At 40.7% G+C, this 27,503-nt stretch overlaps 4 protein-coding genes across 5 annotated transcripts in view; 3 read left to right on the forward strand and 1 right to left on the reverse strand.

Annotated features, from left to right (window-relative positions):
- LOC148066743 (cell adhesion molecule DSCAM-like) overlaps positions 1-1,426 on the reverse strand; it is an 86,721-nt gene extending 85,295 nt beyond the window's left edge. Inside the window, exon 1 of the mRNA XM_087808190.1 lies at positions 1,413-1,426. The gene's annotated coding sequence lies outside the window, so the exon portion shown is untranslated. The remainder of the gene's footprint in view (positions 1-1,412) is intronic.
- A 9,847-nt stretch (positions 1,427-11,273) lies between these two features.
- c1qbp (complement C1q binding protein) lies at positions 11,274-13,170 on the forward strand. The gene is made up of 6 exons (XM_087807226.1): positions 11,274-11,628; positions 11,734-11,884; positions 11,955-12,042; positions 12,109-12,204; positions 12,582-12,710; positions 12,770-13,170. Exons 1-6 carry the CDS (start codon positions 11,379-11,381, stop codon positions 12,917-12,919), a joined length of 864 nt encoding a protein of 287 aa, XP_087663352.1. The 5' UTR covers positions 11,274-11,378; the 3' UTR covers positions 12,920-13,170.
- A 1,178-nt stretch (positions 13,171-14,348) lies between these two features.
- Positions 14,349-24,286, forward strand: mlxipl (MLX interacting protein like). Of its 2 annotated transcripts, none has more exons than XM_087807648.1 (17): positions 14,349-14,686; positions 15,887-15,993; positions 16,066-16,148; positions 16,465-16,554; positions 16,631-16,672; positions 19,629-19,803; positions 19,912-19,992; positions 20,410-20,549; positions 20,638-21,220; positions 21,298-21,350; positions 21,826-22,102; positions 22,172-22,287; positions 22,358-22,480; positions 22,546-22,673; positions 23,381-23,504; positions 23,581-23,710; positions 23,776-24,286. In XM_087807648.1, exons 1-17 carry the CDS (start codon positions 14,394-14,396, stop codon positions 23,937-23,939), a joined length of 2,709 nt encoding a protein of 902 aa, XP_087663774.1. In that variant the 5' UTR covers positions 14,349-14,393; the 3' UTR covers positions 23,940-24,286. The 2 variants fall into 2 exon arrangements, with proteins under 2 accessions (XP_087663774.1, XP_087663775.1); XM_087807649.1 differs by having other exon boundaries at positions 21,829-22,102.
- A 394-nt stretch (positions 24,287-24,680) lies between these two features.
- Positions 24,681-27,503, forward strand: part of srrm3 (serine/arginine repetitive matrix 3) — a 45,336-nt gene continuing 42,513 nt past the window's right edge. Inside the window, exon 1 of the mRNA XM_087807036.1 lies at positions 24,681-24,859. The gene's annotated coding sequence lies outside the window, so the exon portion shown is untranslated. The remainder of the gene's footprint in view (positions 24,860-27,503) is intronic.

Raw genomic sequence — 27,503 nt, forward strand, 5'->3', positions numbered from 1 at the left:
CGCTCAGAACGAGGCAACCGCTATGTCCTAGCAGCGATGGACTATTTCACCAATTGGCCGGAGGCATACGCCATCCCAGACCAGGAGGCAGAGACAGTAGCGGACGCCTTAGTAGAAAGCATTTTTAGCCGGTTTGGGACTGCGGCCAACTTGCACAGTGATCAGGGCAGAAATTTCGAGTCTCTGGTATTTGCTGCCATGTGCGAACGTCTGGGGGTACAAAAAACTCGTACTACGCCGCTACACCCCCAGAGTGATGGCCTTGTGGAAAGGTTCAACAGGACTATAGCTCAGCAGCTGGCCATTCTTACTGCTGAGCATCAGCGTGACTGGGATGTGCACTTACCTCTCGTCCTCTTAGCCTACCGTTCAGCTGTACAGGATTCCACAGCTTGCACACCGGCACTGCTGATGCTGGGTCGAGAACTGAGGACACCAGCAGAACTGGCATTCGGGGTACCACCAGAAACACCAGTTGCAGTACCCGGTCCTGACTACGCCAGGAAACTACAGGACCGTATGGAGATAGCTCATTAGTTTGCAAGGAACCAATTGGAGAATGCGGGAATATGCCAAAAGAGAAACTATGACCTGACTACTAAATGGAGACATTTCTGTTCTGACGAGCTGGTATGGGTCTTCAGTTCCAGAAGAAAGAAGGGTCAGTGCAAGTTGGACAGTCACTGTGTTAGTCCTTGCAGAGTCTTAGAGGGTGGGGGAGGTGGTTTATCGAGTGCAGTTACCCCCTAAAGGCAGGAAGGTGGTCCTACACAGAGACAGACTGGCTCCATACAGGGGACAGTTGCAGCCCTCCTTTCAGGGGGAACGTTCAGTGGCACTACCTGCTGCGGTGGATGGGGGCCCCAGAGTGAACCAGTAGTTACCCAGAGCAACTCGGACCTCCAGACTGTTGAGAGTCCTAGTCCCTCGCTGGATCCAGGCTGCCCTTAGTGCACATGCGTAGGTTGGTGTTTGAGGAAGTTTGCTTGCAACTTGTGTGTTGAGAACGAGCGGCGTAGGTTGTGGCATAAAACATAACCCGTTTGTTGAGGATTTTAAAATAAAAGAAGCGAACTGTGCAGGACAATCGTCTGGTCATTGAGAGGAGGACCAAACGTTAAAATACTTACATATTGTAAAACTTTTTATAACGATACTACCCCTCATTTTACACACGATCAGCATTGTTATTTTTAAATTAAAAATGTGTATTTAGGTGTGAATTTAAAATTGTGCCTGAACTTTCACTTATCGACAGAAGAAAAAAATGTGAAACAACTTTTGTTTACAACAATGCTCACCTGTTATTCCATCAGAAAATGTGTTGTACATAAGACGTATATTTACTTTTTTAAATACAACTGACTATTAAATAATTGATAAAAATCATATCTACACTTGGTGAGGTTTGGGCTTTTTCTTCTTCCCCGAATTATCGTTTCCACAGCGATGACACACTGGCCTCTGCTGGCGATGTAGGTGTATAACGGGTCGTTATTAATAAGTAAGTAAGTCATTTATATTTAACGAGCGCTTTTCTAGACCAGGGTCACAAAGTAAGTCATTTATGTTTGTAGACACTTATCCAGACCAAGATCATAAAGCACTTAAAAAATCAAAACAATACCCAATAAATAAATAAATAAATATATATATATATATACACTTTAAAAGATTAAGGGACATAACACAAACACAGGAGTCTAAGAAACTCAAGGAAAAGCCTTCACGTATAAAAATGTCTTCAGATGTTTCTTGAAGGAGTCAGTAGATCAATCAAACACAGAGAGAGAGTGATGTTTGCGGAAGCCAGCCTGAAACTTCTCATTGATGTCGCTCTGATCCAGGAACAAAGACAGCTGCTCCGACACCACCTTCTCCAAGATCTTGGACAAGAATGGAAGCTTAGAAATAGGCCTGAAATGACTGAGGTCAGTCGGGTCTAAGCCTGGCTTTTTAATTAAAGGCTCCATATTGGTAACCCAAGGGCCAATTACATAAAAAAAAACTTTGATAAAGAGCCTAGGAAGGACGGCGGACGAGCAAGAGGAGGGTTTCTTCTTGCTCACAAGGGCCGAAATATCGCCAGGAGATACAGCACTGAAGGAAAAACACGAGGAGGATACATGGTCAGTGACATCAACGGTTCCACACAAAGGGGGAGAGATTTTCTCTTTGATCAATGTAATTTTGTCAGTAAAAAATCTCAAAAATGCATTACTGTCAGCTTCACAGAAAACAGGCGTGTTTGAGTAGCAGGAGACACGAGAGAATTTATCGTGTCAAACGTCACTTTGGGGGTTTTCTTATTTGCTGCTACCAGTTTCCTGATGTAATCATATCTGTCAGTTTCCATCATCTCATTGTATGAAGACATCAGATCCCTGAGGTGAAGTCTGTGCACCTCAAGTTTAGTGGACTTCCAGAGACGTTCAGTCTTTTCAAAAAGTCTCTTCAGACTCAGGAGATCTTGATTTGTCCAAGGGCACCATTTTTTCTGAATTGTCAAGCTCCATTTATTAGGTGCCACTTGATCCAGTATTTCAACACAATGAGTAGTGAAACAGTGTATCAAATTGTCCACGTTCAGACAGTCATTGAAGGAAAGGGTCAAACATAGCAGAAATGCTGTCTGCAGTATAGGTTGAGATAACACGCCTCTGAGACCTAACTTTCAAGGGCTTACGTTCAGGGATGAAGTCCAGGTTAAATCATACAAGAGAATGATCACTCAGATTGACAACATGTACAGATACATTAGAAATGTCCAGGCCTAGAGTAAAAACTTAGTCTTAAATTTTGCCTTTTTAATGAGTGGATTCATAAACATGTTTGTGCTTAAAATTAAAGGCTTCTGTTAAAGTTAAAAGTTCTTTGGCAGAGCAAGATGTGATGTCATCAACATGAAGATTAAAGTCTACAAGAATAAGAAGAGATTCCATTTGAATAATGGAATATAAGAAGTCACTAAAGTCTTTCAAGAACACTGCCACAGGACCAGGTAGGTAGATTGACACACAATAGAAAGGGCTTGTGAATTCTCGTGTCTGAATCACTTTGCAACAACAACTCTCTCTATAAACAACAGCCAAACCTCCCCCACGACCAGAGAAGCGTGGCTTCCCTAGGACAGCGCTCCCTACTGGACAGAATTTGTTTAGATGAATAAACTCTTCCTCTCTGCCAAGTCTCAGACAGACACAATAAATCCTCTTTTCAGTTGTTAAGAGATCATTCAGAGAAAAGGACGTATTTGTAATGGAGCGAATATTCAGAAGACCCACGCTCAGCACTGATGACGTCACAGCCGAGTCTGAGTCAGAGCGGGATCCTTTGAAGAGAACAGCAGTCAGCGGTCAGGTGGGTTACAGCAGTCACTCACGTTCAACTATGTTGTAAAAGCTGAATTAAAAAGAGTAAATGAAAAGATCAGACCACCACTCGTTGAGGTCCGGGCAGACAGCAGCGCTGACGTGGCGTCACACTCTTCAATGAGAGGAATGTTGATCAAACATCAATGACGTCCGATGGCGTCGGAGTTTTCCACAAGCGATCACAACTGCGTGTCTCATCGAGACCTGAACCCCAGATCTCCTTCTCGAACTCCTGTGGAAATCACCCGGTACCCGAGAGATCATCGGATATTCCACAGAGTCTGTGTTGATGAGAAGCGGAGGAGGAAACAGCACCCGATTTGATTTCTGTCATACCATTGAATGGGCGCATATCCTCATATTATCATCCCATTCTTATGGGCCAGTAGGGCTCTATTGTACCTACTAGCATGTAGAGTAGGCTGTTATCAGCTATTCATCTGGTTGACCCAATGTTATACTGTATATTGTCTCGAGCGGGTTGCGATCCCCCGTCCCTAGGGGCAAAACGACAACCATGGCCGATGCGCTATCCACTGAGCTAAACCCTAAACTTTTTATTTTTGCCCACAGGGACGCTGGATCGAAACCCGCTCGAGACAATATAGTAGGTAGAATAGGGCCCTACTGGCCCATATGAATGGGATGATAATATGAGGATATGAGCCCCTAGGGACGCGGGATCGCAACCCGCCACCCGCCGGACCCCCACACCCGAACCAGCCAAGCCAGAACGGCCCCGGCGAGAAAAGAAGGATATACAGAGCTCCGTGTCTAAAACTAAAACTAAAACTCCTCCAGCATTCTCAGCCTATAGCAGCTAAGATAAACAGTTTTGTTAGTTATGACAGCTAGAGATAAACAGTCAAGTTAATTATAGGCTTTATCGAAAAGTAAGGTTTTAAGATAATTTTTAAACATAGAGAGGGTGTCTGCCCTCCGGACTGAAGCCGGTAGTTTGTTCCACAGTAGAGGGGCTTGAAAACTGAAGGCCCTGGCTCCGAATCTACATTTAGAGATTTGTGGTATAACTAGTAGATCAGAGTTTAGGGATCGTAAGGTCCTTGAGGGTTGGTAAGTTTGGATTAAATCTTTAATGTATGTTGGTGCTAGACCATGTACGGCTTTATAGGTTAGGAGAAGGATTTTAAATTGTATTCTAAATTCTACAGGAAGCCAATGTAGGGAAGACAGTACAGGGGAAATGTGTTCGCGCCTCTTAGTCTTAGTCAGGACACGAGCTGCAGAGTTCTGAATGAGCTGAAGAGTTCTGAGAGACTTTTTAGAACAGCCTGACAGAAGAGAGTTACAATAGTCCAGCCTGGAGGTAACAAAAGCATGGATGAGCTTCTCAGCAGCATCTAAAGGAAGGAAATGCCTAATTTTTGAAATGTTACGAAGGTGGAAGTAAGCAGTCCGTGAGATTTGTTTTATGTGTGAGTTAAGTCCTCGTCAAAGCATACACCCAGATTCTTTACAGTGGTGCTAGTAGCAGGAGCAAGTCCATTTTGTAAAGCTAGATCATTAGTTAATAATTGTCTGAGATGTTGCGGACCAACTAGTAAAACCTCAGTCTTTTCCGAGTTCAGTAGGAGGAAGTTTTTGGTCATCCATGACTTGATATCTGTGATACAGGACTGTAATTGTGTTAGCTGAATTCTTTCATCTGGCTTCATGGACAGGTAAAGTTGGGTGTCATCAGCATAACTGACTACCCACTCCGTGTATCGCGGAGACCGGTCTGCAGCCTCGGGTAAATCAAAAGGAGGGGGTGTGTGTGTTTACATTAACAACGCGTGGTGTGGAGACATACAGACTGTTTATAAGCACTGTTCACCTGACGTGGAGTTTTTATTACTGAAATGCCGACCCTACTATCTACCGCGGGAGTTTACTGCTGTGTTTTTGTCCGCTGTTTACATCCCCCCACGGGCAAACTCTGACGCTGCACTCGGCACACTCCATGACGTCATCAGCGCGCTGGAGACGGCTCATCCCGACGCTGTCTTCATCACTGCTGGAGACTTTAATCAGTGCAACTTACGGACTGTATTCCCCAAATACCACCAGCATGTGAATATTCCCACCCGTGAAAAGAACACTCTGGACCATGTTTACAGCAACATTCGTGGTGGATACAGGGCTGCACCCCGCCCCCACTTTGGACACTCTGACCACATATCATTGTTTATGTACCCTGCCTACAGACAAAGACTAAAACAATCAAACCCAGCCATAAAAGACATCAAACTCTGGAACCCAGAAACCGAAAACATCCTGCAAGACTGTTTTGCTACGACAGACTGGGATGTTTTTAAAGCTGCAGCCACTCTGGAAGACTCCTCTGTCAGCGTACAGGACTACGCTGAGTATGTGACCGGGTACATCAGCACGTGTGTTGACAACATCGTCCCCACCATACATGTCAGGACATTCCCCAACCAGAAGCCCTGGGTGAACACTCAGGTACGAAGCATGCTGCGTGCTCGCTCCACTGCTTTTAAATCTGGCAACGAAGCTGAGTACAAAACTGCCAAGTACCAACTGAGACATGCCATCACAACAGCAAAGAGACAGTATCGAGAGAAGTTGGACAGCTTCTACTCCACTGTTGACTCTGGGCGGATGTGGAGGGGCTTGCAGCACATCACAGACTACAAGACCAGCACCAGCATCATCAGTTCTACGGACAACCTGCCAGACGACCTCAACGCTTTCTACACACGCTTTGAGGCCACAATCAACAACACCGGAACAAACACACACACCTGGACTGCCGTACCCCCCTCACCACCACCAAAAGTCTCTTCAGGACAGGTACACAAAGAACTGAAGAAAATCAACCCCCACAAGGCAGCAGGACCAGACAACATCCCTGGCCGTGCACTCAAAGCATGTGCCAACGAGCTGGCTGATGTCTTCACCTCCATATTCAACCTCTCCCTAAGCCAGAGCACCGTTCCCACCTGCTTCAAAACTACAACAATCGTCCCCCTCCCTAAGAAGAGCCCACCCACCTGCCTGAATGACTACAGACCAGTAGCGCTCACTCCAATCATCATGAAGTGTTTCGAGAGAGTGGTGCTGGCTCACATTCAGAGCAGCATCCCAGACTCACTGGACCCCCTGCAGTATGCTTATCGACCCAACAGGTCCACCACCGACGCCATCTCAGCTGTCCTCCACCATTCCCTTTCCCACCTGGAAAACAAAGAGTCCTATATCAGGATACTCTTTGTGGACTACAGCTCCGCCTTCAACACAGTGATCCCTTACAAACTGACCCACAAGATGTCCACACTTGGCATCCACCCTACCCTCTGCGACTGGCTCCTTGACTTCCTGACTGGCAGACCCCAGACTGTCAGGATTGGCAAGAGAACATCAACCAGCATCATCACAAACGTTGGCACTCCACAAGGATGTGTCCTCAGCCCCATCCTCTACACCCTGTTCACACATGACTGTGTCGCCTCCCACAAAGACAACACCGTCCTAAAGTTTGCTGACGACACCGCAGTGATAGGATGCATCACCGCGGCGAACGAAGCGGCCTACAGGACAGAGGTGGACAGTCTGGTTTCCTGGTGTGAGGACAACAACCTCACCCTCAACACAGACAAGACAAAGGAGATGATAGTGGACATGAGGAAGGAGAGGAGACCTCACCAACCACTGTTTATCCGGGATCTTGAAGTGGAGCGGGTGAGCAGCTTTAAGTACCTCGGGGTCCACATCACTGAGGACTTAACGTGGGCCACCAACACAACACAGCTGGTCAAGAAGGCACAGCAACGGCTGTACTTTCTGAGGAGGCTGAGGAAGTTTGGCATGTCGACAAAGATCCTCAGAAACTTCTACAGCTGTGTCGTGGAGAGCAGCCTGACCAACTGCATCACTGCGTGGTACGGCAGCTCTACGGCGATGGACCGCAAACGTCTGCAGAGAGTGGTTAAGACAGCGGAGAGGATCACCAGGTCTCCACTGCCCTCTCTGCACAGCATCTACCACCACAGAGTCCACAGGAGAGCTGCCACCATCATCAAGGACAGTTCCCACCCACAACATGGACTGTTTACACTCCTGCCCTCGGGACGCAGGTACAGGAGTGCAAAATGCAGGACCACACGCCTGAGAAACTCTTTCTACCCCACTGCAATAAGAATCATGAACAGCTGAACACTGCACTGTTGTCACTTTAAATCCATCTCATGTACAGTTCCCCTCCCTTTCTTATATTATTATTATCTTTTTTTATTTTTTTTTTTTTTATTGTTATTTCATCTTGACTTTTTGCTATGTATATTTATATTTATTTTTATTTTTTTGTTACGCCGATATTTGTGGAGGGACGGCAAAGAAAGAATTTCATTGCATAGGGAAACGTGTTTCTCGATGTATATGACAATAAACACTTTGAATCTTGAATAACAGTGAAAATGTATAGAGTGTCTTCTAATCAAGTCCCCTAGTGGGAGCATATAGATTGTGAATAGTATTGGACCAAGAACAGAACCTTGTGGGACACCATAGCTGACCTTAGTGTGTGTCGATGAGAGGTGGTTGACATGTACATAGTGCGTTCTATCCGACAGGTAAGATTTAAACCAGTTAAGAGCAGTTCCACGAATGCCTAAATGGTTTTCTAGCCTCTGTAGAAGGATTTGGTGGTCGACAGTGTCAAATGCAGCACTGAGATCTAGAAGAACAAGAACTGAAACATGGCCCTGATCAGAGGCCATCAGTAGGTCGTTACTTACTTTTACCAGGGCGGTCTCTGTGCTGTGGTGTTCCCTAAAACCAGACTGAAACACCTCAAATTGATCATTGTCCTGGAGATAATCACAGAGCTGACTCGTGACCACTTTCTCCAGAAGTTTTGAAATGAAGACAAGATTAGAGATAGGCCTATAGTTAGTGAGGACCTCTGGATCAAGAGTGTGTTTTTTAAGCAGAGGTTTAATTACTGCAACTTTAAAAATCTGAGGCACATAGCCGGATGTTATTGACAGGTTAATAATGTCAAGTATGAAAGTGCTAAGTAAGGGGAACAGTTCTTTAAGTAGCCATGTGGGAATAGGATCGAGAAGACATGTTGTGGACTTTGAGGAGGAAACAACCTGGGACAGCTGTCGAGGACTCACTGGTAGAAAGGAGTCAAAGTATGTATCAGTCATAGTGTCTGTGACCGGTGAGGCTGCACTGGTTGTATTAGACGAATCTAGGAGGTCTTGAATCTTTCCTCTAATAGTTACAATTTTTTCATTAAAAAAGTTCATAAAGTCATTGCTACTGAGATGAGGAGGGATAGACTGCTCAGTGGACTGATGGCTCCGTGTCAGCCTGGCTACAGTACTGAATAAGAACTTGGGGTTATAATATCAGGACAAGTAGCCGTTAAAACAACTTTTTTTTGCAATAATAGCAGGAGCCCACTTTTCAAAGAAGCCGATCAAAGGCTCACCGGAAGCAGAAGTGATATGTATAATATTAGGTTAGGTAGAACTTTATTGATACCTCAGGAGGTCTTCTTCGGGAAATTGTTTTTTTTCCAAATTATCCACAGCAAATACAGCAATTTTTCATAAAAAATAAACAAAATAAAATAAGAACAACAACAAAGAGAAATAAAGAGAAAGAACAAGATGATACAATTCTAAAGATAAAGATAAAGAACATAGATCAAAGAAAAATAACAAAGACAAAGGATACAAAGATTAACATAGAACATCATGATACTTTTACTCCACTCCTGCCCCCGAGCTCAGAATTGTACAATTTAATAGCCTGAGGAATGAATGAGTCTTTGTTTTGCACCTGGGAAGGAGCATTCATGCACTCATTCTGCTTCTCTGTTCACTGATGACAGTGTTCAGAGGATGACTGTCATCAGCCATGATGGACAGTAGTTTGTTCAGAGATCTCCTCTCAGCAACTGTCACCAGTGAGTCCAGCTTCATGCCAACCACAGAGCCAGCCTTTCTGATCAATCTGTCAAACCTGTTGACACTCCTCTTGGACACATTTCCACCCCAACACACCACAGCATAGAACAGGACACTGGCCACTACAGACTGGTAGAACATGCAGAGGAGCTTCCTGCAGATGTTAAATGATCGAATCAGTCTGCTCTGAACTTTCTTATACACATGGTCTGTGTTGCAGGACCAGTCCAGTTTACTGTCAAGCCACACACCGAGGTAGTGGCATTTTGACATTAATATGGCAATTAATGTCAAAACCCAACTTTCCTGACTTACTCACATGTTTCACGTTAAAGTTTCCCTCTCCAAGATTCAACAAGTCCCTCATCATGACAATGTTTTTAAGTTATTACTACATAAGTTCTTCCCTGTCTAAAATCTAGGAGAACGAGAGTTTGCCAGAGAGTAGGTGACTTGTTTTGTAAACAAAGAAAAGCTTAATTTGTTTGCAAAATAATTCAGTTTGAAGTGTAGACTTCCACGTTTAATGAAGCGCAGTGACCAACCTCAATGCTTAACCAATAACAGCAGAATGGATGTGGTTGGGGTAAACAGGATTACATATCCAGTTTTAAGTGGGCGTGGCTTAAGCACATTTTCTAACCTGAATATTTCAATTTAAAAGTTTTGTACAAACAGACACATATTGAAGAGTAAAATATAGTAGTAAAAGTAAGTAATTTTTATTTGTATAGCGCTTTTCCAGACCAGGGTCACAAAGCGCTTAAACAATCAAAACAATATTCAATAAAGTATATATTTTAAAGATCAAGATAAAACTGATAGGCCAAAGATCAATGTAGCAGAAACTTAAATCAACACATCATTTGCCCTGTTGATTATAACTTTTATATACTTGCTTTGTTTGCAGGAAGTAAAAAATAAAAATGGACCAGTAGTATAGACGAATTGTGAAAACAATCAATCGTGTTATCATTCAGTTTTACTATTGAAGCCTCATTATATTTCTGTCAATCTGTTTGCATAACCTTATCACCTGTATTTGTTCGGGTGACACGTGCTGAGTGTTCTATTCAATAAAGGTCAAGCCCGAACACTCAGGAAACGTGTCAATAACTTCTGTCTGTAACTTTCACCCCATGAGTCAGACATAACACCAACTGAATGTTACCTTATAAGGACTTGTGTGCAACAGTAGACAACGGCCTTGTAAGAATATATGCGCATGTTTTCACAACAGTAGATAACGGCCTTGTAAGAATATATGCGCGTGTTTTCACACTCGTAACTCAGAGCTCTGTACACCTCTCGTTGTTATACATCCTGTGTAACTTCTTAATAAACCTTTTTGTCTGACCTCACGGACCGGACTCTGTCTCTATACCCAAAGGATCCAACGAATCTGTTTTGATCATACTTCACTATCAATGTTAACACCCTTGTTTAGTTTATAACAGATTTGCGAAATTACAAATTGTGGCCAGCTGATTTGTATATAGATTGTTTTAATTATCTTGCTTTAATAACATATGCATATAGAATATGCATTATTCATTTGCAATAATTAACTTGTTTAGAACCTTATGATGCTTTCCTACACATTATTGAATGCTTTAATATTATGCTTTCTTACTTGTTAAATCGTTTTTTTTGAGCAACAGGATATTTGTTCGCATTTATCCTTGTTAACCTTCCACTAGTCCTCTAATGGCGGACATCCTGACTGCTCGCTTTGACGAGGTGCCACTAGAGGCGCTGTGGGCAAAACAAAGCCCTAAAACGAGTTTAATTATTTTTATTTAGAGATTGTAATTTTATTAAATACGTATAATAATTCCTTAAGAAGCATTTCTGATTGAATGAAAAATGTCTTGACAAAAATGCTTGTGTTTTAAGCGTTATTTTTAAGTTTATTTCCGGGTTAGGGGTCATAGTTACTGTAGGTCAATGCGTCCTTCCACACGTGTGCGGCTTCCCGATCCTCACGCAACAGCAGCAAGAAGTACAGGAGTGGCTCGCTACAGTATTTAACCTCTCTGGCCGTTCGTTTTTTGTCAATATGTTAAAGTTGGTTACACGTGCGATGGGAGCCGCTGTGCGCTTCTCTGCAGCCACTTCTAATGCGAGGACTCTTCCGCAGAGTTATCCTACTCTTCGTCCACCTTGCTTGGCGACAACCAGGCCTTTCACCCGCTCTCTCTGGATGATGAGTTCCAGCGGAGCTTCATCGGGATACAGACCCAAACTGTTTAGTTCCAAAGTGTTAAAACCGACGATGTCATGTGGCTGTGGAGGACTTCACACAGAAGGTAAACTTGTTTCACCACTAGTACTACATTACGTGATTGGATCGCCATGTTTATGTTTTGGGGTAACTGTGTTTGTATTCACAAACTTTTCATTTTCGATAACAGGAGATAAAGCTTTTAGTGAGTTTCTGTCCGATGAAATTAAAGAAGAAAAGAAGCTCCAGAAAAACAAAAGTCTCCCAAAGACGTCAGGAGGTTGGCAGGTGGAGATGAATGGCACAGAAACAAAACTTACCAAAGCTGTTGGTGGTGAAACGTATGTATATAAAGAAACACAGTGATGTTTTTATAAATACTGCATCAATAATGTTTGTTTTTTCCCTCAGAATTACCGTCACATTTAATGTAAATAACAGTATCCCTCCTAATTTTGATGAAGAAGACGACCAACAGAAGCCCGGGGAGGAGGAAGAAGTAAGTGTCATAATACATACCCTTAAATTGTTCAATTGTCAATTTAATGCATGTCATTCTCTTCAGCCTGAACTTGTATCAGCTCCCAACTTTGTGGTTGAAGTAAACAAACCAGCTGCAAAGCATTCCCTGGTCTTTGACTGCCATTTTCCTGCAGATGAGGTAATATCACCTTACTTACCATTACTTTTAACTCTTGCGTTTTTTGCCCTGTCTTGAAGTGTTTTTAACAGTTAATATGGCTGTAAGTGGGTTTTATTTGTTATGTGATAATTATTCAAACAAATCAAGGGGGTTATCCAAGCTAACGCCTAGATTTCACACTTAAGTTATAAAAGAAGTCTGTTTTTCAACTTTCTTGATGTTTAATATGAATTTATACAAGTCTTTTCGCTTCCTGAATATTTTGTCTGTTTATTTTAATGGATGACATTTTTTCACTTTATTCACATGATGCTTTCACATAATTGACAGATTTATAAGTTTGCAATTTTAAGTGTATTTAAAAGATCTAACTTCAAATAAATTGCTTGTTTCAGATTTCTCATGGTGAAGGAGAAGAAGAAGAGAGTGACATCTTTGCTATTCGGGAGGTCAGCTTCCAGCCTGAAGGAGAAACTCATTGGAAAGAAACAAGCTACACTCTAAACACAGATTCTCTAGACTGGGTAAGAAATTACTTAAAATCCCTGAGAAACTCAGCATTTAATACACAGAACATTTTCAGGCGCTGTATGACCATCTGATGGACTTCCTGGCCGACCGAGGAGTGGACAACACATTTGTAGATGAGCTGATGGAGCTGAGCACAGCAGTAGAACATCAGGAATACATCAAGTTCCTGGAAAACCTCAACGGTTTTGTCAAGTGTAATTGAACTGTTTTTGAACTGATGCTGAAGCAACCAACAGACTGAGGGAAGGGAATGGGGTGGTCAATCAACAAAGTTCTTGTCACATAAATCATCCTCACACTTAACTTTTACATGTTTGAAGACTGTAATAAGAGTTTTTTTGTTTTTTACTTTGTGTTTCAACTTTCAGGAGTTAATTATGTAGTTCGCATTCAACAATACCACAGTCAACCGTTCAAGTCTAATATAAATAAAATGACATTGATGTTATTTAACTATGTGTTATGGCTGTTTAATAAGACCTAATATTTGACAAAGAATTGAAGTGGTTCGCCTCAAATCATGATGTTAGGTCCACACATTGATACAGAAGTTAAAACTTTTGACAGATGATGTACCAAGATGTGTCTGAGGGGTTCAAACTAATCTTGAGAATACCGTGAAAAAAAACCCTGCTTGAGGACTGAGGGATTGAGAGAATGTCGATGTCCCCTTCAGAGCTCTATATAACCCACAATGCACTGCTTCATTACATGAAAAACACATCCATGTGGTGGCAGTAATGGACCACAGTTGTCTTCTTTCTGTTTACCACCAGACAGGAAAAAAAGAAAAAGATTTTCATTTTATTTTGAAGACTTTAATTTAAAAAAAAAGATCTGTACAAATTTAACTTGGGCTCCGTGAAATGTATATACAACGTTAGAATAATTAAACATTACTATTTATAGTATTAATCATATGATATAACGTCTCTAAAGACCATGTTTGTGTAGTGACTCGTTATGACCGGTAGATGTCATTAAACTGAACAATCAATTCACACGTTAGTCATTCTGTCAGCCTAAGTATTTTATTGCATTAAAGGCCACAATAAAAAAAGGCGCCGGTACAGCACCGTGTGGAGGATCCATGATATAAGTGAACGAGTATTATATTGCAGCTGTGATGATAAAACAGCAGATCAAGAACAGGCTTCTCTGCATTGGAGTTGTTGATGAAGACATATTATAAATTAAAACTCGACGCTATCAGAATTTGAGAAAACATTAAACATATATTGTAAAATATTGACTTTAAAGAGGGTAAACAAAATAAAAATCAATATAGTTGCCATACAACAAGCAGCAATTCCTGCAAATACCTACTTTAATTTCCAAATTTTCATTCCTCAAAAAAAGTTTTTAGATCATTTTCAGGATGAAGGGAAGCAGACAAATATCTAAACCCTCCTTGTCATGATCCCAGCAGAGGCGTGTGTCTGCAAATACGAGTTGTTGTTGTTATGATTTGCTCTATTAATAATTAGCTCTTCAGGACTTTACCTCCAGAGGAAGTTGACTCAGTGATAGTGTTGTTGCACAACCGTGCAGGACCTTCTTCTCAACAGCTGCTCCTGCAGGACGAGCTGAAGGGTCTCAGAAGGGAGGAGCAGGTAAGGGGTCACCCTCTGACTCGGACCTAAAGAGTTGATCGTGGGATTTGGCGTGGATCCGCGATGGCTGCTCAGTCGGGGGTCGCCCACTACCAGTCGTGGGCGTCAGATCGCGGGTCGTCCTCGGGGTCTCTGTCTGGAACCCAGGTCATCCACAGCGGTCACTTCATGGTGTCGTCCCCTCACAGCGACACCCCTCCGGACAGCAGGAGCAGCGAGGGTCTGCACAGGTACGACTTCGACACCGTCAACCGAACCTGGTGTCAGACGTACCGGTTCGGCCCGCGGAGCAGCGGCAGTCTGAGCATCGATCCCACCATAAACCGCCTGTTCGAGTGCATGTCCCTGGCCTACAGGTGAATACACACGCTGACCCGAGCTTGAAAAATGATGTGTACTTTTTCACAAAGTAATATTTTAATAAACAGATCCTGAAGCTTTAGCAATATATTTTTATCTCGAACAATATTAACAAACAATCTGTGTTGATTTTCCTTTTTTTTATACTTATCTGTGTGGGTTGTGAAGAGGCAGTATAGGACCCCCTGACCCGAAGTTAAAAATACACTGAAAAACAAATAAGGAAACAAATCGTAACAAGGACAATAGCTCCCCACTCCTCAACTCTATATTAACATCCTCCTAGTATTTTCCTTCACAATAATGCATCTATACCTAAGAGTCAATTAAGTATTAAGTTTGATTGTATTAATGATATTAATTAACTATTTATGTTCCAAATGACTCAAAATATATTTCCCCAGTTTCAACATGCGAGGTTTGAACCAAAACCTGCAAATTTTATTAAAACAACTGATATTATGGTCATTATTTTCATTATTTTCAATAAGTTATTTCTAAACAGCTTACATTTTTTTTAAACTGATCCCAGTCTTAATTGCATAAAACGTGATTCAAACTAGTCTCGCCGTTTCCCTGATTGAGGATTTCCAGCCTCTTGTGCAACAGCTTGGAACATTTCACTGAAATCTGGACTTTGGTAGTTGGCAGCATCAGGAAGATTGCAGTGCAAGTTAAGAAATATGCTGTGTGAAATGATGTCCATGACCTATTTATGAATTTCATCCCTAAGACCCTAACATAGGGTTAAATTCCACCAAAAAACAAACACAAATAATAATGATTTAATCAAATGTGGTAGGATTGAATAATTACCCACTTTATAAATTATTTTGTTTCTCCAAAAGCTGTTTTCCATCTTAACCATCCTGGTGTTTGTCATTCTTGCCCTGCTAATAAGTGCCATGCTGCTGATCTTCTGCATCAGCAGAACACGTTGGCCCCTAAAAGGCTGTTTAAAAGGTGTTTGATGGTGTCTTAGCAACTCTGAGAGTGCGCACCATTAGGAGGTAGATTCACACCACTTAAACTAACAAGTTTCATCTGTTAAAAAGGTGCAAACATACAGGGAGCGTGTGAGGACATTTGTCAAAATCAACTCCAGAGCATGTGTCAGGTGTTGAGACACCAACATATGTTTGTGAAGAAGATTGTTTTCAACAGCATGGTTAATAAAATCTTGTCTTTTTTATCAGTGGCAATATAGTCTCTCCAAAGTGGAAGTCTTTCAAAGGTCTGCGGCTGCTCTGGAGAGATAAGATCCGTCTGAATAACGCAATCTGGAGGGCGTGGTTCATCCAGTGTGAGTCCATCACTTTTGATTTCTTTCACACCACTGCTGAACAAGCTAAAATGTTTGATTTACTGTGAGCAGATGTGGAGAAAAGGAAAGGCCCAGTATGTGGGTTTGTCACTCCTCTGGAGGGTTTGGATGCGGAAGCACATCGAAAGCCAGAGGTCAGTCTGATCGTCGGCACCATGGAGAAACCAAGTGTTCAAGTTTATTGTTAAAAGCTTTTCTTATGAATCTATTATTGAAGTATTTGCTTCCATCCATTCTATTTTCTCAGCCTACTGTGTCGTTCTTCCGTCTCGTTAGTAAAATCAATCAACCTTACTTGTTCACTTCCCTTCCAGCAATCTTTGATATACTGTCTCTACCCTAGTCTGGCTTCACTAGCTTTGTCTTCAAACCTGATATGAGTCATTACAATTGGGAGGTAAACACAAAACTGTTCCATTTCTCATCATCTTTGAAACTTCGTTTCTGTAGGCAATTGTTTTGGAGGGCAGCTACTGGAAAAGGAGAATCGAGGTTGTGATTAAAGAGTATCACAAATGGAGGATTTACCATAAAAAGAGAGTCAGTATCTTTTTTCTTTTTTAAAAATACATGCTTATGTTTATTTGCTTTTTCCTTAAATATTCTTTTTTTGCAGCTTCAAAAGAAAAAAGAAGACATCTTACTAATGTTGCAAGAGGTAATTTTATGTTTATTTACTGAATTATTATTAACGTTGTCCAGCTTTTTATGGCTGGTTAATAATTATGGAACCCCACAAAGTTCATTATTTTAAGAAAATTAAGTCTTTGTTCATTTAGAGCAGGGACAGAGAACAAAAGAAGAAAGAAACGTGCCATCTGCGTCAATGCCCTGGTATTTGTCAGCAATTGACACATATCAAGCGCCTGCAGCAACAATGTTTACTTTTGAGTACTTTTGGGGCTTTTCTCCCGGGGAAGTCATCACAAAATGCATTACTACTTTCATCAAATCTGAACTACCTTCCTTTGTACAAGCTTGAGGTTTGTGTGACAGTGACGTCAAAAGACCCGTGAGGCGACAGGGGAAGCACCTTTTCAATTCGTCACGTGCCCTTTGGCTATTCTATCCTGCCTCGAGGATCACGAACCTGCGCATGAAGAATCTACCGATCGTGTCAAACTAACCTTGCTGTCTGTGCAGCATCTGAAACATGGTCAAAGATCACTGTTACACATTAACATTGATCGCAACCAAGTGTAGAACAGGGAAAAAACATTTCTGAATAATTCATTTAAAACACAAAAAAAACAAAAACACGCTTAAGAGTTTTGACAACTGTGGAATCAAATACATTAACCTTTATTTTATATAATTCATACATTTGTTTAACTATCAAATATGTTCCATATTAACTGATCAATTCTCCAGGCTAACAGTCCTCTCCTGTAAGTTGTTTTTAAGGTGTATATCATAGTGATCGGAAGTGGGTAAATCGCAGATGTCCATGTGTCTTATGGTTTTGATCGAGCCGCATGTGCATGTGACTGTCAAATTTAGGTCACGGACAAAAGAGAGGTCCCTTTATTGAAATGCAGAGATATCAAAATAAGGAGATGAACAAAGACTACATTACGATAACCAGCGAGGGGTCAGTGTTTTGAACAATATGACAAAATTGCACCTCATTATGCACACACACACACACACACACACACACACACACACACACACACACACACACACACACACACACACACACACACACATACACACACACACACACACACACACACACACACACACACACACACACACACACACACACACACGTGCACACGGCAGCCAGTACACATCCATACAAAGACAACAAATGAATGGGAGATAAAAATCGGAAACAGAAATGTCGTAGATGCAGACGCAATCAAAACAGATTCAGGCTTGTTCTGGGCTTCCCAATAAATATGGCTTCAGATTCTAAGGAAGATGGAAAAGACAGGCCATTCGAGCTGGAGTCACAACTTTGACTTAAGCTAAAAGGATAAAATTCATTTTTGATTGTCATTTCTGGTTTCACTGTGAGTTTTCTTCAGGGTAAGGTTTTTTTCATACGTTTCTGTACATACAATATGTAAAAATACTTAAATGTTACTGTTGCTTCTTACATGTTATTATTATTTCTTACATGTTATTATTGTTTCTCACATGTAATTATTGTTTCTTATAAGCTATTATTGTTTCTGACATGTTATCATTGTTTCTTACATTTTATTATTGTTTCTTACAAGTTTTTATTGTTTCCTAAATTTTATTATTGTTTCTTACACGTTTTTATTGTTTCCTACATTTTTTTGTTGTTTCTTAGATGTTTTTATTGTTTATTACATGTAATTATTGTTTCTTATAAGCTATCATTGTTTCTTACAAGTATTATTGTTTCTTAAATGTTATTATAGTTGCTTACAAGCTATTCTTGTTTCTTACAAGTTAATATTATTTCTTACAAGTTAATATTATTTTTTACAAGTTATATTGTTTCTTACATTTTATTATTGTTTCTTAAATGTCATTATTGTTTCTTACATGTTATAGTTGCTTACAAGTTATTTTTGTTTCTTACATGTCATTATTGTTTCTTACAAGTTATTATAATTTCTTACAAGTGATTATGGTTTCTTACAAGTTATTATTGTTTCTTACATGCTATTATTGTTTCTTAAAAGTTATTAATGTTTCTTACAAGTTATCATTGTTTCTTACAAGTTAATATTGTTTCTTAAATGTTATTATTGTTTCTTACAAGTTATTAATGTTTCTTACAAGTTAATATTGTTTCCTACATGTTTGTATTATTTCCTACACTTTATTAATGTTTCTTTCATGTTATTATTTCCTACATGTTATTATTGTTACTTACACTTAATTATTGTTTCTTTCAAGTTATTATTATTTCCTACATGATATTATTATTTCCTACACGTTATTATTATTTCTTACAAGTTATTATTATTTCCTACATGATATTATTTCCTACATGTTATTATTGTTACTTACAGGTAATTATTGTTTCTTACAAGTTATTATTATTTCCTACATGTTATTATTATTTCCTACATGTTATTATTGTTTCCTACATTTTATTATTGTTTCCTACATGTTATCATCATTTAATTTATAATTATATTTTATCTATGTTGTTTATCTTTAGATATAGGCCGTGTCATCTTGAACTTTCTTTTTATTGCACTGTGTTCTTGTTCTTGTTTTATGAATCTATCGTCTGTGTTGCTGTGTGCTGGAAAAACTATTTCCCAAGGAGACCTCTAGAGGGATCAATAAAGTTTATCTATCTATCTATTACTTACTAGCGTACTTATATTTGTGACTTACATGTTGTTCTACTTGTTTACATGTTATTATTTTTTCTTATATGTTATTATTGTTGCTTCTAACACATCATTATTGTTTCTCATGTGTTAAATTTGTTGCTAACATGTTATTGTTCTTGCTTATAGGTTATATTAATGGCTTTTGTAATATTATTGTTGCATACGTCTTGTTATTATTTCTTACATGTTATTTTTATTGCTTACATGTAATAATTGTTGATTTACATGTTATTATTGCTTCATGAATTAGACTTAATCTGTTTAATGGATGCTTTTGATCTCCAGGGTCCAATCTGCCAGGCTAAACTGGAGAAATGGTCCAATCAGATGCACCAGGAGCCACAAGCAGCACCAACAGAGGCCCACATGTTTGACCTGGACTGCTTTCTGTCGGACATCTCGGACACACTGTTCACCATGACACAGAAACAATGTCCGTGGACCAGTAACCGACACAACAGTAAGAATTTAATTAGTATGATATAGATATATATGATAAGATATGTGATAACAGTTCAAATTTAAAGGTGTTAAAAACCATGTTTAACCACATGCATATCCATCACAGCTTATACAAGTAATGCAGACATAATCCAGCCTGGTTTGACTCCGCTGCAACCCAACATGGATGATTTCATGGACATACCAGGTACTATCTTATTCACCCATGTGCTGGTAAAATACAACGACATACATGAATTAAAATGAATTGAATGTATTTAGGAATTCATATTTAAGGTTCTTGAGCCTTTTGTGCATTATCCTAAATAGGATTTTAATGAATCCACAACTTGCCCCTCTTTTATAATAATCGTATATTAGTCACATTAGTTATGTGGAAAAGTAATCAACCTAACTTGTTAATGGAATAAAAAAGTAAAAATATTTCCCTTACTTACCATTAAAAGGTTTTCTGGTCAAATACATGCTTATTTGTACTTTTAAATAAAGATTAAAACTCTTTTATTTTGTCTTAATTTGACATTTTGTTTTTGTTTGGGTGCAACCCTGACCTCATTTACTGTGACACTAGTTGAGCAAATGCCCTCTGTGTACTTTCACGCAGATATCTTTATGAACTATCGGGGTCAGCCCACAGAAACTTCTGGATTTGCTGACTGTGACTATTTTGGAAGCTCCTCCAGTGTTGAGTTTGCACCCGTGGGAATAACACCGCAGCTGATTATTGATGACCAGCTGACCCAGGTAGAGCACTGTTGCTGTTTAAGGAGGTTCTTGCCTGTAAACCACATTCTCCGGTACATTATCTGTGTTTTTTCATATTCCCTTTCAGCCAAGATTGTCCTCTGACAGTTTGCCTCGGCCGCCATCAGCCAGCACTGAGCCGGACCAGACCAGAATCGGTCCAGACTGTCATGAGTACAGATCTTCCGACGTCATACCAGGGAATCTTCTCTTTGGACATCAATCTTTTGCAGACACACCTGTTTCTACCGCGTTCACTGCTGGCATCCAACAGTCATCCTCTTCGAGTACTTCTCTTATGTACCCGCCGCCATGCAGCAAGTTAGACTACCACGCAGCAACCCACGCCACCTCCACTGTCATCACCTACACCGCCTCCAGCACCGGGGCCGCGGAGCCTACTCACAGCTACCCTCACACGGACGACACATTCTCCCAGACTCTCTGCCACCCTCTCACCTACTCACAGGATCACACCAATCTTCCCTCTGATCCTGAGGCGACGCACTGCTTCTCAGTTCCGGAACAGGTTATAACCAGAGGGAAACACAAACAGAAGCGAGATGGCGGGAGCGCGATCGCTAATCCATTAGCTCCATCTGGACACTCAACTTTCACCTCGTCATCGACTAGCTGCCTGGCGAAGCTGCTCTCCGCAAACTCCCACGGTCGTGAGTCCTCTTAGTGTCTTGAATTCTTGTTAGCATGTTTGATGAGTGAAAATTCATTTTGTTTTTGTTCTTTTTAGGAAATCTGTCGTTAGGATTTAAAAGTCGGAGATCATCATCTCCAAGCAGCTTGGTGAGTCTGCAAGATGTGCTGGAAAACAATTATTACCCCTGTTGTTTCCATTCAGTTGAATATTGAGTATTACTGTTAGACGTACATTTATTTAGTCAAATCATATTATTATTGCTTGGCAAGAAGTAATTCTTTTTAGTCTGGTTTCCCTTACATATCTTTCAAGTTTCTTGTCCAATATATGCTTATTTTTTCATTAAACTAAGAAAAATATGTACAAAAAATGGTATTTAAAGTCAGTTTCTTGTGGGTTTGGAGTTTTATTTACGGGACTTATAATTCAAGATACTCAAGATACATGTTTCTTTTTGGGTATAACCCTGACCTTATTTTAGCAAATGCCCTCTTGAAAAACCTTTTTGAACTACATGTCCCAACAAGTGACTCACAACTTAATGAGTCAGTCTTGATTATCAACAACTGGCTTGTGAGGTGGTATATCTTAAGATATCTTAATATGACTGTTTGTGTTCAGCAGTCCAGTGGCAGTATTTACATGAGAGGAGCTTCACCACGGGTCCAACATGGATCAAACTGGCACAAGGGAATGGAGAGTCCTTTTAGCACTATGTGTGACCAAAGTGGCACTCGTGCACCCACCCACACTCTCCATGCAAGCACCTCCAGAGGCTCAGCAGTGCCAACTCTATTTAACCAAGGCTCCAACCAAACCAACACAACTCTTCTCATTCCTAAAACGGAGAAACTGTCTCCTGTCCCGCTGTACAGCAGTGAGAAGAGCAGCTTCACTGGTGAGCTTAGTCCAGTGGTAAAATACCTGTTTGAGTGTCAGATATAAGAGTCTTTATTTGCATCTTTAGTTCATTTCCCTGCACATCAAGACCAAGTGTCGCCACCACATCTGCTAGACCGAACATCCAATCCTGATTCTCCACACTCAGGCTACACAGGATTGGGAAAACTGGACTCAAGTAAGGTAGGTTGAAAGGCTGTCCCTTTAGGAGCACAAAGGTTGGATTTACTTTCTGAATATCTGTTGTCTACAGCAAGTCGAGTCTCGGAGGATCACTCACATCTCCGCTGAGCAGAAAAGAAGATTCAACATCAAACTGGGATTCGACACTTTACACAACCTTGTGACCACGCTCAGCTCTCAGCCCAGCATCAAGGTACGGAGATCCTCATGACACATACAGTGGGTGATTCATTTGACCTAACAGATGTTGTGACCCAGATCAGTAAAGCCACCACGCTGCAGAAGACTGCCGAATACATCAGTAAGATGCAGCGAGAGAGAGCTCAGCTGCACGAGGAGACGCAGAAACTTAAAGAGGAGATTCAGCTGCTCAACTCAGCCATCAAGTAAGACTGGGTGGATGGATTGATGGATGGATGGATGGATGGATGGATGGATGGATGCATGGATGCATGGATGCATGGATGCATGGATGGATTGATGCAAGAATGGATGCAAGGATGGATGGATAGATGGATGGATGGATGGATGGATGCATGCATGGATGCATGGATGCATGGATGGATTGATGCATGGATGCATGGATGCATGGATGCATGGATGGATTGATGCAAGGATGGATGGATGGATGCATGGATGCATGGATGCATGGATGGATTGATGCAAGGATGGATGGATGGATGGATGGATGGATGGATGGATGGATGGATGGATGGATGGATGGATGGATGGATGGATGGATGGATGGATGGATGGATGGATGGATGGATGGATGGATGGATGGATGGATGGATGGATGGATGGATGGATGGATGCAAGGATGGATGGAAAAATGGTTGGATGGATGGATGGATGGATGGACGGATGGATGGATGGATGGATTGATGCAAGGATGGATGGATGGATGGATGGATGCAAGGATGGATGGATAGATGGTTGGATGGATGCATGGATGCATGGATGGATTGATGCAAGGACGGACGGACGGACGGACAGATGGATGCATGGATGGATGGATGGATGGGTGAACTGGCAGCTTGGGTACTTTCCTACTTCTGGGTTATGCTGACACACTTTGTTTTTCCTGTCAAAGCACGTGTCAACTGCAGCTCCCTGCCACTGGAGTGCCCATCACTCGGCAGCGCTTCGACCACATGAGGCAGAAGTTCAGAGAGTACGTCCAAGCCCAGACGTTACAAAACTGGAAATTCTGGATGGTATCCTATAACAAGAATGTTTGATCCGTTGGTTTGTGTTTGCTGTTTTTGAAAGTTTTTCTTAATACCGTGTCAGTTCAGTATCATCATCGAGCCACTCTTTGAGTCTTACAATGGGATGGTTTCCACTGCAAGTGTGGAGGACCTTTGTCAGTCCACTCTGTCCTGGTTGGAGCAGCACTGCTCCCTGCCAGCCGTCAGACCCAGTGAGTCCAGTAAATATTCAAGTCCAGGATGTGAACTATATCTTAGCTAAATGTCTTCTCAACAGTGGCCCTGAGTTCCCTGCGTCTCCTGAGCACCACCACAGCCATCCTGACTGACCCAGGAGTGTTGCCTGAGCAGGCCACGCTCGCCGTAACCCAGGGAGACACACCTTTCAACCTGGACCACTCCTTACAGCCCAGCACACAAGACAATATTCATACCATGTGACCAGACAAGAAAATCATCATTTTGGCTTTGATTCATACTATTGTAATAATTTCATTGTAAATGTTCCTTCTCAAAGCTCTCAGGTGTTATGTAATGCCAATGACAACTTTGATGTTTCCCCCCAGAATTCCCCTCAGGTTTTTGTGCACATTTTGTTAGCACTCCCACTTATAAGAGCTTTTAACCTCATCTGTCAGTTGATGTTCTGTCACCCGTGTACCAAATAAAGGAAATGTGATGTTTTACACTATCAAACAAGTCATGTGTGGAGTAAGCACAACTAAGAAACATGTTACCATAAGACTATGCGCTCGAGGGGGTCAAGACAAAGTTAGTCACTAGTCACGACATAAATATGGATTTGTTTTTGAAGCATATTTGCTACACAAATAATTGTATATACTGTATATTTATTTTTGATGTATGTTAAATGGACATTTTAATGTTAACAATTATTTGAAGAGCTGTGTAGTATTTGGGAATGAATAAATTCATGCTAAATATTAAAAGCCATTGGATTTCATTTATAATATTCCCCGATGGACAAAAATAATAAAAGGTAATGTAGTAATCTATTATTTTTCTACAAATACAGCGGCTATTTGAGTGTACGCATAATCAACACTAGATGTCGCTATCTTTATTCTACACAAGCATTCGCGCTTTGTTGCAGTTGTTCTCCGCTCCAGCTAGTGGCGCTGTGGCGTGGGCTCGGCTCTGTGGAGCAGGGGTTGGTTCGCAGAGCTGCGCGTTGCTGTCCACTTCAGCACCACCAGCCGAGCAGAGACATCCGGGCTAGTCTGACCTGGAGACAAGGGACGGGGCTCAGCATCAGCACCGTCCTGAGGTCCAGAGGACTGAAGAATCACCGCAACTAGACCAGGAAACACCAACTCTACCGGACTGAAGCCCCGACGGAGGTAAGAGTTAAGAAGAAGATTAAATGGGATCAAGTTGGGGGAGGAAGCGATGTTTCCCGACACTGTTTAGACACGAACCATCTCTTCCTTTCTTTCTGTCTCTTCATCCTTATGTGGTGATTTTGTCGTTATTTTGCTCGTGTTTTCATTGGGTCTTTAGTTTCTTAAACCATAGAGCATCGTTGTCTCATGGACGGAGACCGGGTTATTCCTGGGATGCTCGCTTTGCAGATGGTGTTTTATAACTGTCTGTTTCCGTCGAGGTTCCAGCACCAGCTGCTGTTCCCCCTCCTCCCCTGAAGCTGCAGGGCATTCATATCTCTGTATGTTGTTCCAGTTTGGTTTGGAAGTCATTGTGTGGCGAACTGGACTCGGCGTGTTCGTTTACGGGATTAAATCCGGTACCGACTACATCCTGACGAGTCAGCGGTAAACACTGGCATCAACAGACACCTTCACATCCGCCGCATTCAGTAAAAGAATGTGAATTAAATATTGTTATAGGCTGCTCGGAAATTGAGTTAAAACATTGTTAAATCTCCTCTTTCAAATTAAGTTTAACAAATAATCTTAAAAATAAAAAGATTTCTGACGAACACTCAAAGCTTCAATTAAATGTAATCCGAATTTAAACAATAATTTAAGTTTACAACTATCTCTTAGACCTTTGCTTCTGAAATGAACATCTGTCATACATGATTTTGTTTTAGTGTGTATTGCTGTCACGCTTGCAATGTGAGTGTGATTCCTGGACCTTCATATTTATTCATGTTGTAACATGAAATATTGATTCAGCGCAGGCTGGAATGCTTCTTGATCAATCTTTATGTTTCACTAGCAGAATATTTGATGTTAAATTGTGAAGGATGAAATAGATGGAAATAGATATGCAACGTAATGATTGATACTATATAAATATGCAATTCTCATCAAAAATCTTTCTTGACTTCACCTTGTAAATCATCCATTTTAATCCTATACCCTATTTCTTTCTTTTTATTCTATAGTGTATTCCAAGGGTTTATTTTTTAAACCACCACAGGTTGCACTTTTGCTCCCTTTTGTTTGTTAACTGCTTTACCCAAAATGTGTTTAATGTATCAGAATTTCATTTTCTTTTTGTATTTTTGGATATTCCCTAATGTTGAAGTAATTCAATTTAGGTGGTGATCTGGTTCCGCATCTGATTACTGGACGTTTTTATGGAGTCAGCACTGACTGTCATGACTCTTAAATGCTACTTCTCATGAGCCCTGCTCTGTTTAAACTGGCAAAATAAATCAACTTTCATGCCACTGTAACTACAGTCACAGAAACGTTTTTATTTTGAAGTCAACGCAGTTCTGGAAAGGTGGAAATGTTTGTTGATTTGATTGTATGTTGTTGTCTTATTGGTGGAGTATGCACCGTCTCAGTGCTTTACTTGTAGAAGATGTTAGGTTTTCTTTTCGTTTCCTAACCATTTTGGGTCACAGCACATACTTTTTTGTTCAAAAAACAATACAGTACACAACCAAACGAAAATATCATCAACAATACATACCGTGTAATGAAAATGTATTCATAATTTACTTATTCATGTGCCAAGTGTTTTTCGGCCTATGATTTATTCTAACAAGCTTCATTTAGTCCAAATTAATAAGAAAAATGAACGACCGAAAACATTATCAGGAGCTGTAAACAAACACTCTCTATTCTCAAACATCTGTAAATCCACTCACAATCTCACATTCTTTTCATTGCTTAAATGAAAACCATGCAAATGGAAAATGGCAAATTCCACGGCTGCTGGCACCATTGCTGTTTTGATTAATATGGTGCAGACACAGTCGGATTGTAGTCCACATACTACAATTTTCCACAGCTCACCTGATGATTTTTCATGGTCCACTTATGGAATATGGGAAAGTGGTTGGAACTTGTAAAATAGAACAACATATCAAAGTTATTACTGAAAGTGTATGACGCAGTAAAATAGATTAGTAAGTAAGTAAGTAAGTAAGTAAATTTTATTTGTATAGTGCTTTTCCAGACCAGGGTCACAAAGCGCTTAAACAATCAAAACAATAATCAATAAAATATATACTTTGAAGGTCAATATGAAACTGATATCACAACAGGAGTTCCAGAAAAGGAAAAGCCTGAACAAATAAAAACGTCTTAAGATGTTTCTTGAAGGAGTCAGTAGATCCATCAAGCGCAAAGAGAGAGGAAGATCGTTCCAAAGCTTAGGAGCAACAGCCTGGAAGGATTTCTCTCCTCTTAGAAATAGTTATTAATAGTTATTAATAGTTATGAGTCTGCTGAGTGTTGGTAGATAAACTGGAATCTTCTTAAACTAGTCAGAAAAAGAGCCACTTTTGAATGGTATTGGACCAATACCTTCTTAAGATCCATTGCACATAGGACCTAGACAAGCAAACGTTATGAGCTCCAGATATATTTTGCTGTTACATGGCTCTCCTAATCAATCTTGAGTTGAGTCATAAATCATGCTTTGGATTGACATAGTTACTTTACTTTAATTTAAATAGTCCGTCAAGTTTTTGAGAGAGACACAGCCTGTGAAATTACGGGAAATATTTGTTGGGAAAATCTTTATTGAATGATGCTGTCAAGTTACTTGAAATGCTGTTTAAGGGAT

Source organism: Callionymus lyra, chromosome 14, assembly GCF_982586985.1.
Source record: "Callionymus lyra chromosome 14, fCalLyr1.hap1.1, whole genome shotgun sequence".
NCBI classification, from domain to species: Eukaryota; Metazoa; Chordata; class Actinopteri; order Syngnathiformes; family Callionymidae; genus Callionymus; species Callionymus lyra.

Bases quoted from the DNA above. Each gene is read 5' to 3' on its own strand.
- mlxipl (XM_087807648.1), top strand. From the start codon at position 14,394: ATGGCTGCTCAGTCGGGGGTCGCCCACTACCAGTCGTGGGCGTCAGAT. The intron at 15,994-16,065 runs GTGAGTCCATCA...TACTGTGAGCAG, and splicing joins GAGGGCGTGGTTCATCCAGT to ATGTGGAGAAAAGGAAAGGC. The intron at 22,481-22,545 runs GTACGGAGATCC...GTTGTGACCCAG, and splicing joins GCTCTCAGCCCAGCATCAAG to ATCAGTAAAGCCACCACGCT.
- c1qbp (XM_087807226.1), top strand. From the start codon at position 11,379: ATGTTAAAGTTGGTTACACGTGCGATGGGAGCCGCTGTGCGCTTCTCT. The intron at 11,885-11,954 runs GTATGTATATAA...TTTTTCCCTCAG, and splicing joins AAAGCTGTTGGTGGTGAAAC to AATTACCGTCACATTTAATG. The intron at 12,043-12,108 runs GTAAGTGTCATA...CATTCTCTTCAG, and splicing joins AGCCCGGGGAGGAGGAAGAA to CCTGAACTTGTATCAGCTCC.